At 37.3% G+C, this 10,394-nt stretch overlaps 4 protein-coding genes across 5 annotated transcripts; 2 read left to right on the forward strand and 2 right to left on the reverse strand.

Annotated features, from left to right (window-relative positions):
- Positions 1-654: 654 nt before the first annotated feature.
- Positions 655-3,584, reverse strand: LOC104707683 (equilibrative nucleotide transporter 4). Of its 2 annotated transcripts, XM_010424084.2 has the most exons (8): positions 3,180-3,551; positions 2,941-3,045; positions 2,673-2,828; positions 2,428-2,571; positions 2,241-2,346; positions 1,976-2,148; positions 1,429-1,851; positions 655-932 (listed from the first exon to the last, which is right to left on the reverse strand). In XM_010424084.2, the coding sequence occupies exons 1-8, from the start codon at positions 3,219-3,221 to the stop codon at positions 819-821; spliced, it is 1,263 nt and encodes a 420-aa protein (XP_010422386.2). In that variant the 5' UTR covers positions 3,222-3,551; the 3' UTR covers positions 655-818. The 2 variants fall into 2 exon arrangements, with proteins under 2 accessions (XP_010422386.2, XP_087317938.1); XM_087461812.1 differs by lacking the exons at positions 2,241-2,346; positions 2,428-2,571 and having other exon boundaries at positions 1,976-2,062; positions 3,180-3,584.
- Positions 3,585-5,162: 1,578 nt separating this feature from the next.
- Positions 5,163-5,651, forward strand: LOC147940369 (uncharacterized protein At1g43920, Chloroplastic-like). The gene is made up of 2 exons (XM_087461276.1): positions 5,163-5,325; positions 5,416-5,651. The coding sequence occupies exons 1-2, from the start codon at positions 5,163-5,165 to the stop codon at positions 5,649-5,651; spliced, it is 399 nt and encodes a 132-aa protein (XP_087317402.1).
- A 587-nt stretch (positions 5,652-6,238) lies between these two features.
- On the reverse strand, positions 6,239-6,739 carry LOC147940370 (uncharacterized). The gene has a single exon (XM_087461277.1). The coding sequence runs from the start codon at positions 6,737-6,739 to the stop codon at positions 6,239-6,241; it is 501 nt and encodes a 166-aa protein (XP_087317403.1).
- Positions 6,740-8,175: 1,436 nt separating this feature from the next.
- On the forward strand, positions 8,176-10,098 carry LOC147940371 (uncharacterized). The gene is made up of 2 exons (XM_087460461.1): positions 8,176-9,487; positions 9,730-10,098. The coding sequence occupies exons 1-2, from the start codon at positions 8,338-8,340 to the stop codon at positions 9,765-9,767; spliced, it is 1,188 nt and encodes a 395-aa protein (XP_087316587.1). The 5' UTR covers positions 8,176-8,337; the 3' UTR covers positions 9,768-10,098.
- The last annotated feature ends 296 nt before the right edge of the window (positions 10,099-10,394 follow it).

Consider the following 10,394-nt stretch of genomic DNA (forward strand, 5'->3'; position numbering starts at 1 on the left):
TGTAAATAATAATAAATAAATATTTCTTTATATAATTTATTGGCATATTTAATAAATCAAAAGATTTGTTTTTGTAAATATGTTTATTTTGAGATGCTAACTGTAATGAAATTTTCAAATTGTTCTGGCGATAATATATCAGCATTTTTGTTGAAAATACTTCTCTAAATTAATATAGGGGATTTGTTAAATGGCGTTGGTGTGTGAGAGGCTGTAAATGATCCGTCGGTTATGAGCGCAGATTTAATGGGCCTAGCTTAAGCATGATTGAAACGTTTTTTGCCACTTGCACAAATAGCTCTATTAAATATGAGTTGTCTTTATACAATTTTGAATGCCATTTAAAGTGTTTATAGTGGTCAAACGGAACACTTGCAAAATGACAAACCTTTGCAACATGATCACTTAGGTTACTAAAACCAAAATTTAAATCTCTTAAATATAGTTTATAATGCATACGTAATAATTAGTGGTTAAGCAAAAGTAGTTTGTGTTTGGACTTATTTTTTGCTAAAGTCTATGAATTTGTAACTCTTAGAAAATAGTAAACGAGAGATGGTCCAATGGATCTAAAGTAGTAACTCGTCAAGTCGGACAAGTCAAATACAATTTGTCAAATTGGTGAAGCATCGAAATAAGACTTCACTTCAAGTCTTTGAAAGTTTTACGTGTTAGTATTCTCTTCTTCTTTTTTATTTTTTTCATGAATAAACAGTTACGTTAGAGGCATCAAGCTTCTCACTTAAAGCCATAACAGGGTTGGATTCATCGAAATTAATTAGACAAAAGGATGTTGTGAATCATTTGCTGATGAGAACTCAAAATGCATTTTTCTTGCCAATAAGCCATAACCAACCCAAAGATATTCCTACAACTGCTCCTCCTAGTATAAAAACCACCAGCAAATTCCCTAATGCATTCTTCTCCGGACCCTTCGCAAAATACAAAACAAGAATAACTTTAAATGTGCAGGTAGAGAGGTTGATTGTTTATAAATTTTTTCTTTTGCAAACATGTGTTTAAGACGTTATTACGGTATTTTAAAATCTCAAACATGTTTAAGACGTTATTTATGGATTATTTTTTGGTTTGTTGAATAATATCTTAAACAATGCACTTTTGTAAGACGTGATTTAAAAAACCAACATATATTAATGCAAACATGTTTAAGACGTTAAAGATATGACGGTATTTTAAAAACTCCATACATGCAAACACAAGTTGAAGACAACGTCATATTCTCTTTTCAACTACCTTTCGTGTTTGTTTATAATTTTCTTAATCCAAGTGTGTATTGCTAAAGTTTTACAAAATTAATGTGTTTTGTTTTCTAAATGTAAATCCATAAAAATACAAAAATGTAAATTTATTGATTTAATCAAATTAATTTGGTTAAAAGTAGGGATCAGTACTGACTAGATAGATTACCTTGTAGCCTTTAGGAGCTATAGTCATAATGCAAACAGTGAGATGTCCAGTAGTTAATCCCAAAACAGAAACGAGCATCATCATCCATCCTTTATCACCATATTTTGCGGTGAAGTAGAATGCCGGAACGAGGAAATATCCGGACAAAACCGCAATCGTTAGTGCTTTTCTATTCTCAACCTTCAGCCAACTCACCAGCGGCACATACCTCCCGACCAAATCCCAAAAATTGTACATGGCTACTAGGATAAGCGCGTACCAAGCGCCTAGGCCGTGTTGTCCCGTGTTCTCGTATAAGAATCCAGGAAAAATGGATAATGTCAAAACGTAGATGAGGAATAGACTAACTGCATAGTCTATGTTTTGAAGTAATAGCTCTTTCTTGCTTAGCCTTTGATTCTTGGAGTTGGAGTCATCATCACTCTGCATAGAAAAATCATGATGCTAACTAAATAATGTTTAAAAGTGGAAAACGAATCAAGAAAGATGTTCTTGAAGAAATGAAACCAAGAAAGATAAGATTCTTGAGGAATTTGAAGTTACGTACCAAATCTGATTGATTTTGGATACCAGCAGCAGCAAGATCAGCAGCTACAGTTTTCGATCCTTCAGAAGCAGCTTTTGTGCGGTAATACTTAACGATTGGGAGTTTTGGGAACACATAAGCATATAACATCACACAAAGAAATTCTATGAATGTTGAGATTGCTAAGAATATCACTGTAAAGGGAAAAAAAAGAAGCAAGAAATGAAACTTCAAACACTTAAAAATATTGGATATGAGATCGAGTTTCGAAAAATGTTAAACTCACTTGCTCCTTTCCGTAGATGGTTGTTTGATTTTTCAAAGGCAGCTTTAGTTATTAGCCTAAGCACTGAGGTTAGAACACCAGCCATACCCGAACCAGCCATATATGACTACAAATAAGCAAATGGTATATCCAGTAAATACCTGTTTTATCTAAACCAGAGACCTTGAATATGCTAAACTTAATAAACCTGGATGAGCTCAGGGGACATCAAAGATAAGTCACCGATCAATCCTCCTTTAACGGTAGCATCAGCGAGGCCAAAAGAAGCAACAATTGTGCATAAAACAATATAGTTTCCGATTCCACCGTGTCCTTTTGTTGCCATATCCAACTGTTTTTAAGTTATTTTAGTCTTAGTCCATAATCACTATCCAGTTCCATAAGAAATATTAATGTTGAGATTAAGACTTAATTCAATCGATATATACTTACCACTATGAGCAAGAATGTGGATATTGTGAATAGGATGTAACCGGTCAGGACACGTTTTCGAGTACTGATTTTAGATTCATGGTATGCGAAAATCATGACAGTTCCAAGCGCAATTGGTTGATATACAAGTGTGAGTACCCTTGAAGGATGATAATCCTACAAGAAACAAACAATTTTCAAGTTGAAAAAAAATAATAACCAAAACAAAAGATCAGTTTTAAACCAATTTCGAATTTTAGAATTGACCAAACCATAACCAAAATCGAACCGGGAAAATTTGGTAGTAGTAATCTGCGATAGTGAGCATACTGTTCCAAGAAACGAGAGATCCGACTCCAAGAATACAGCAAACAACCATTGCTTTATACTTCCCCTGTTTTTTTTTTTTTTTTTTTTTTTTTTTTTTTTTTTTTTTTTTGTTAAATTCATACATAAACAAACAAGAATTTGAGGAAAAACGATGAAAGATTTTTAATCTGTGTTTTTTTGAGTTTTGTGGATACTTACCTGAAGTCTTTCAGGATCCTGGTTCTTGTATCCATCCGCCATTTTCAAATAGTTACGGAGAGCTCAAAAAGAACGTAGCCCTGTTTCAAGATTTTCAAGAATTGTATCGATCATAAGATGATGTTTATACCATCTCTTTTTCTCGGGAGTAAAAGCTATGGGTATTTACTCGGAACTTATAAGCACATGAGGGTTTTGCAGAGTCAACGAGTTTGTTGGATTTATTACGAGCAGAACAAGATTCTTACAACATGGAGATGATTGAGTAAGATAATATTTAGCTTTTTAAGGTTTGACAGCAAATTTGAGGAGATAAAATATAAGACTCAAAAGGTTGGCATGTATATACGCTGCCTGATACGGTGATACCCTAAAGGTCTGATCTTTGTTTGGCACATTCCTTTTATCTCCATTATGTAATCGTCCATTTACGTCAATTTAATACAACCAGAAATTTTAACACAATAAGAAAAAAAGTACGAGAGGACTCGAAAAGAAAACAAAAGAAACAAAAGAAAAAGTGTAAATAATATAAAGTTTGAAAGCTTTAGTTTCTTCTATATCTGGTCGACTAGAAGATAGTGTAATCGGAAAGTAAGACTTTTCTCTGAGAAAGTTCTTGGAAAAATGGCCAATGCATGCATGAAAGTCATCCGCTACGATACATTCATGAACTATTACAACCTCTGCAAATTAGTACAGTTCTAACCAAATTAGTTTAACTAATTCCTACATAAATTAAGAAAATATTTGTTTAAACCATCATTAACTTAACGCGTTAGTCAACATTGAAATAAATTTACTGATGTAGATTAGATGATAGTCATAAATAACAAACTGGTGTCTTAATTGTCATTTTCCCCGTAATTGTACAGTTGTACTATTGTTAGTCTGTGCAATCACTAGCAAACAGCTTCGTAGACTTCCACCAACACATTTCCACGTCATACTTTTGAAGCCATTATAGTGTTTTGGTGTATAATATATACTATTGTATGTAGTTTAATCCTTTTTGTGTACGGTCCCCGTAAATTATTGGGGTGTACAGTGTACTTTTAAGTAGCCTGTTGGGATTTCTTAAACTTTCCCTAGCCTTGGAGGCCATACGATCATTGTTTACGATTTACATCGTAATAATTTCTCCCTAAATGGGAGGATCCGTTTGGATGCAAGAGTTTTTATATCATTAATGTATTAGTTGTACCCCAAAGTGGGTTATATTTGATTTGTTATTTTATGTTTCCTTTGTAACAATATAAAATAAGTGTCGAACCTAACTGTAATTATATGATATCATAGAAATAAAAGATAAATGTATGTTGGATAGAATTTTATATTGAAGTATAATAGTATTTATCTGAAAGATGAATATTAACATTTAGCTAGTGTAATTTGTATGATATAATCATATAATGTATTATTTTATGTCACCTTTCTTTTATATATACTGCAATTCGATTTAGTAACTTTAATTTGGTCCATTTTGAAAAATTCAAACGTAACATATATGAGCAAAAAGAGATGAGATCTCACATGAAAGAGGGGAATAACTCTGTGTAATCTTTCAAATTAGATATGTCAAAGATGTTTTTGAAACTTCAACACCAGAATATATATATGTCATTGACAAAAATGTCATTAAAATAACGATCTTTCAAATTGTGGCCATTTTAATCACGAACTCTAGGTAAGGCCATTAAAAACATGAACTTCTGTTGACTTACCGTTTTAATCACCATATTTTTGTTGACCAGGACGAAAACGACATGTCGTTAACTCCCTAAACGGAGCAATCAGCTGGCGTTAACAGGTCGTTAATACTTCCCGTTAATGTCAAAACGACACCATTTGAACCCGAGAGAAAACATATCAAAATCCCCAAATCGATCCCATTTGAAATCACAATCCCTAATTCTCTTCTCCCCAATCTGATTTTTCGATTCTTATCTCAATCCAAAACTTTTATCTCATTCCTCAACAGATATGAGTTGCAATTCTGGACAATCAAGTGGTGAGAAGAAAGTCGGCGGATGCCATGGTGTTCCCTCGAAGTGTCATTGCGGCAAAGATGTTGTTTTCTACACATCAAACACGCAAGCAAACCCAGGAAGACCTTTCTTTCGCTGTCCAAACAGAGGAGATGTATGTAATAGAATTGTTTTGCTTTTGTGTGTTATCGAGTTTTGATTCATGTTTTTGTTTTTTCATGACCATTTGTTTAAATGGGTTGAAGAAGGTGTATACGAAGAGGTTGTAGATGCTTTACCAAAATTTTCTATCATTGGCAGAGAGATTGAAGATTTGAAGGAAAGGATTAAAGAACTGAAGGAAGATGGAATGTTGATCAAAAGAGACACTAAGAAATGGAAGTTGATGAGCTCATTGTGCTTGGTGTGTCTTACTTTTAGTGTCATTGCCATTGTGATCCTTCTTCTTAAAACCAAAAACCCAAAATTTGTTCTTGGTTACTAGAGTCTTTTGTATTCTGTTTTGAGTTTGTTGTAATGTGACTTTGTAATGGTAGTTTGACAATGGAAGACTTTGTTGCAAGTACCAATTCATAAATAGAACTTGTTTTGACAACAAACCAAAAAACTTGACAACAAAACAAAACAAATCCTTGACAACATAGATAGGTTCTACTTTGGTCCTTGCCCTTGTGAGAAAACAAAACAAAAAACTAGTTGGAACATTCAAACCATGATGCAAATCTACCAAGTCCTTGCCCTTGTGATCCTTCTCCTTGTGATCCTTGCGGTTGTGGTCCTTGCGGGTGTGGTCATTGTCTTTGTGATCCTTCTCCTTGTGGTCCTTGCGGTTGTGATCCTTCTCCTTGTGGTACTTGAGAAGATTGAGGTACTTGAGAAGATTGAGATCCAACCGGTATTTGATGAGGTTGAGATCCTTGTTGTCCTTCATGAGCTCCTCCTTGTGGTACTTGAGAAGGTTGATGAGCTTGTGATCATTGTGGTTGCGGTACCTAATTCAAATGTATGTAAAAAAAAACTTGTAAGCTATGCTAACTTACTTGTAAGCTATGCTAAAACTTGTAAGCTAGGCTAAACCTGATATTTTCGTGGTCTTCCTCTTGGTCTCTTTGGCACACTAACGGTAGTTGGATTTTTGCAACTGCCCTTGTTGTGGCCTTCTTGATGACAGTTAGAACATGTCATTATTCTTTTTTCTCTTGACATTTTCTTGGTATTTGAGGAAGACGAAGATTCATTTCTTCCTTTCCTCCTATCATGGTTAGAAGGCCTTCCGGGATTTCCTCTTCTCCATGGTGGTGGCAATACAGGCAACCGGTTCAATCTAGGCCACAATGGCATCCCTTGCACAGGCCTCATACCATCAAGGTATGTCTCTCGCCACCTTTTCTTTGTGTAGTAGTCATTGACATAATCCTCAACCTTCTCTTTTTTCCCTATTATCACACATGCCGCATGAGAACATGGGATTCCAACCATTTGCCACTTCCTGCATCCACAAGTTCTTGCATCCATATCAACACTATAACCTACACCATTGTTCCATACCTCATGTATGTTATTTCTGGCCATATATCTCTGGCCATATTGGGCTCCAGCAATTGCTTTTTCAATCTCAGCATGAGCCCTAGCAAAGACTCTGGATCAGATCAATCTTTAGGAGCTGCCTCATCTTTGTCTTTTTCTTCGATCTCGTCTTCGTCGTCCGACGACAAAGGATCCAGTAGCTTGTCATCGTCCCATATATCATCCCCACTGTCGGAATCAGAACCACCTTCCTCTGTTCTAACCAACTCTGGGAAATCATCTTCGATGTTTAAGTTGGCAACTTCTTCGAGAGCCGGCTCTTCGACATTAGCTTCATCGACATTAGCTTCGTCATTTCCACCACCAATTGCATCATCAACATGATTGCAATCCTCATCTCCATACACCGCGCAGTCATCTTCACTGTCGTGCTCAACTAGAGCCTCCAGTTCGTCATCTTCATCACTTCTTTTTTTACGTTTTCCACGCCGACGTGAAGCTCCACCTCTACCTCTCTTTCCTTTATCTCCAACAACAGATTCAGATACAGCCGGTTCACCATCTCCATCTCGGACATTAGAAACTGCTGGGTCTTCCGGTGGAGCTCGAACTCCATCTTCAACTCGAAGAGCTACTCCATCTTTAACTCGAGGAGCTTCAATTAAACTCAGTGATTCGTCTTCTGGTGGATCTCCAACAAACGATATCACTCCTTTGTTTCTAACTTTTGGCATTTGGGATTGAGAATCGATTGGGGAAAAATCGATTAGGGATTGAGAATTAGAGAATTAGGGATTGAATTTTCAATTTGGGGATTTTGATCTGTTTTCTCTCGGGTTCAAACGGTGTCGTTTTTGCACCTCCGGTAACCCATTAACGACCTGTTAACGCCGGCTGATTGCTCTGTTTAGGGAGTTAACGATATGTCGTTTTCGTCCTGGTCAACAAAAATATGGTGATTAAAACGGTAAGTCAACAGAAGTTCCTATTATCCCTATTATATTGACACTATGTTATCATATGTTTTTGTTTTCTTTTTGACAAAAAAAAAATGTTTTTGTTTTCTTTAGAAAGATATCAACAAAAATTATTTTGGTATTTTATGATATTCCTTTTAACTTTATGATTTTTTTGGGGTAAATTATTATAAATTATTATATTAGTATCATGTTACTAAAAAAATATCATTTGACACAATGTTTTAAGATTTGTGAAATAGTAAATGACATGGCCAGATGGGTCCTAAAAACATTAATGAAAAGCTGAAATAGGTAAGAGCATTAGCGAAGTTGGCCACGTGAAACACAATTAGCCAATTTGGTGGAGTTTCGAATGTTAGAATATACGAATATATAATATTTCTTAAGTCTTGATAATGACAGATATGTAAACAATATACTTGTAGAGCACTCTTGTTCTGCCTATATAAGGCTTATGTTAATATCATAACTCTCTACGGAGATTCATAATCTTACATGGTATCAGAGCTAACCCTAGCATACAACGAAAACCCTAAAGTTTTCTTTGTTAGATTCGATCCAGCCTCCACTCTCTTCTTCTTTTTCATCGTCTTCTCTTCTCGTCCTGCTTCTCTCTGTTCTGTTTCTCTTCTTCTTCTTCCTCGTCGTTCATCCCTACTAACGATGACTAACGAAACTGCTCCTCCCTCCAGCGATAAACCCTTTGGTATCGCCCAGATCCGAGCCTATGTCCCTATCGTTCTTAGCATGGACAAGCTCAACTATGATCTTTGGCATGAATTGTTTGAGACACACTGTCTCTCGTTTGGTGTTTCTAGTCATCTTGACGGCACCTCTTCTCCCTCTTCCGATACCGACAGTAAGTGGAAGGAATGTGACGGTTTGGTGAAGATGTGGATCTATGGCACTATCTCTGAGTCTTTGCTTGACTCTGTTTTAAAGAAAAAGTGCTATGCCCGTGAGCTTTGGCTCACTGTTGAGGCTCTGTTTCGTGATAACAAAGACGGTCGTGCTCTCCAGCTTGAAAACGACCTCCGTACCTTGGTGATTGGTGATCTCAGCATTCATGATTTTTGCCAGAAGTTGAAATCAATCTCTGATTTGCTGGCCAATATCGATTACCCTGTCTCTGACAAAGCTTTGGTGATGCACATGGTGAATGGTCTCTCGGAGAAGTTTGACAATATTGTCAATGTGATTATTCACAAAACACCTTTCCTGTCGTTTTCTGAAGCTCATTCTATGTTATTAATGGAGGAGTCTCGCCTTCAAAAACAGAATCGAGCTTCTTCAACCTCGACCCCTGATGTCTCTTCTCCCAATGTTCTACTTACATCTGCATCATACTCTAATCCGTCATCACCTTCTCCTCATAACCACCAACAATATCACCATAACCATTCTGGTCGTGGTCGCGGTGGTTCCGGTCGTGGTGGTCACAACAATCGCGGATGTGGACGTGGACGTCACCATTCATCGTGGCAACATAATTATCAACCTCCCTCCTGGTTTCACCCTTCCATGTCTTATCCGTCGTGGACTCCTCCAGCGTGGCCACCTTCACCATACTCTTATGGCGCTCCTCCGTCGTATGGTGCATCGCAGGTTCATCATCAACCACATGTTGCTTCTTCCTCCTCCAATGGTGTTCTCAGCCCATATCCATCACGTCCCCCTAGTGAAGCTCATGTGCTACAATCATCACCACACACACAACTCACACATGCTTTCAGCACCATGAGCTTACCCGATCCATCGGATTCACAGTGGTATATGGATACTGCTGCCACCAACCACATTACGGCTCACCCAGGTACACTACGTTCTCTTTTTAATAAAAGCAATCTTCCTTTTGTAACTATTGGAAATGGGTCTTTGGTTCGTACCACACAAACTGGTCATGGCCTCCTTGCGTCTTCCTTACCAACTCGACCTCTTCATCTCCGCAATGTGCTTGTGTGTCCTTCTATGATCAAAAATCTGGTCTCGGTGTGTCGCTTTGTCACTGATAACAACTGTTCTGTTGAGTTTGACCCGTTTGGTTTTTCTGTTAAGGATCTGCTCACGAGAATCAAGCTCCTCCGCTGCAATAGTCCCGGTCCGTTGTACTTGGTCTCCACAACATCATCATCTCCGTCTCTTCTCGCGCTCGCCACCACCACCTCTACCAACACGTTGTGGCACCGTCGTCTTGGACATCTGGGAAACAATGTTATCTCTTCTCTTGATTCTTCTGGTGTTATTGCTTTTAATAAGGCCGACATGACAACTTTGTGTCATGCGTGTCAAGTAGGAAAACATTTTCGACAATCATTTGGTTCTTCGACTTCAGTTGTGTTTAAACCGTTTGCTCTTATCCATTCAGATATTTGGACCTCTCCAATATCTAGTGTTAGTGGAATAAAATATTATGCTATTTTTATTGATGAGTTTTCCCATTTTGTTTGGGTTTATCCGCTGCATCGCAAGAGTGATCTATTTTCCAAGTACACTAATTTTGCAGCCTATGTTCGCACCCACTTTGGCACAGAAATTCAGTCCTTGCAATGCGACAATGGTGGCGAATTTGACAATCGCTCTCTCCGTGATTACTTGGATGCTCATGGTACACTTTTGCGGTTCTCTTGTCCCTACACATCGCAACAAAATGGGAAAGCTGAACGCATGATACGTACCATCAATAACATAGTCCGTACACTCTTAACTCAAGCATCGATGCC

The sequence above is a fragment of the Camelina sativa genome, chromosome 8, assembly GCF_030686135.1.
Source record: "Camelina sativa cultivar CO46 ecotype springtype chromosome 8, ASM3068613v1".
Taxonomy (NCBI): domain Eukaryota; kingdom Viridiplantae; phylum Streptophyta; class Magnoliopsida; order Brassicales; family Brassicaceae; genus Camelina; species Camelina sativa.

What these genes read in the sequence shown, in the direction of transcription:
- LOC104707683 (XM_010424084.2), bottom strand. Translation starts at nt 3,221, where the DNA reads ATGGCGGATGGATACAAGAACCAGGATCCTGAAAGACTTCAG. An exon ending in AGGATCCTGAAAGACTTCAG is followed by an intron (nt 3,046 to 3,179) that starts GTAAGTATCCAC and finishes AAAAAAAAACAG; the next exon opens with GGGAAGTATAAAGCAATGGT. An exon ending in TCCAAAATCAATCAGATTTG is followed by an intron (nt 1,852 to 1,975) that starts GTACGTAACTTC and finishes TTTTCTATGCAG; the next exon opens with AGTGATGATGACTCCAACTC.
- LOC147940369 (XM_087461276.1), top strand. Translation starts at nt 5,163, where the DNA reads ATGAGTTGCAATTCTGGACAATCAAGTGGTGAGAAGAAAGTCGGCGGA. An exon ending in TCCAAACAGAGGAGATGTAT is followed by an intron (nt 5,326 to 5,415) that starts GTAATAGAATTG and finishes GGGTTGAAGAAG; the next exon opens with GTGTATACGAAGAGGTTGTA.
- LOC147940370 (XM_087461277.1), bottom strand. Translation starts at nt 6,739, where the DNA reads ATGGCCAGAAATAACATACATGAGGTATGGAACAATGGTGTAGGTTAT.
- LOC147940371 (XM_087460461.1), top strand. Translation starts at nt 8,338, where the DNA reads ATGACTAACGAAACTGCTCCTCCCTCCAGCGATAAACCCTTTGGTATC. An exon ending in CCACATTACGGCTCACCCAG is followed by an intron (nt 9,488 to 9,729) that starts GTACACTACGTT and finishes TTTTCTGTTAAG; the next exon opens with GATCTGCTCACGAGAATCAA.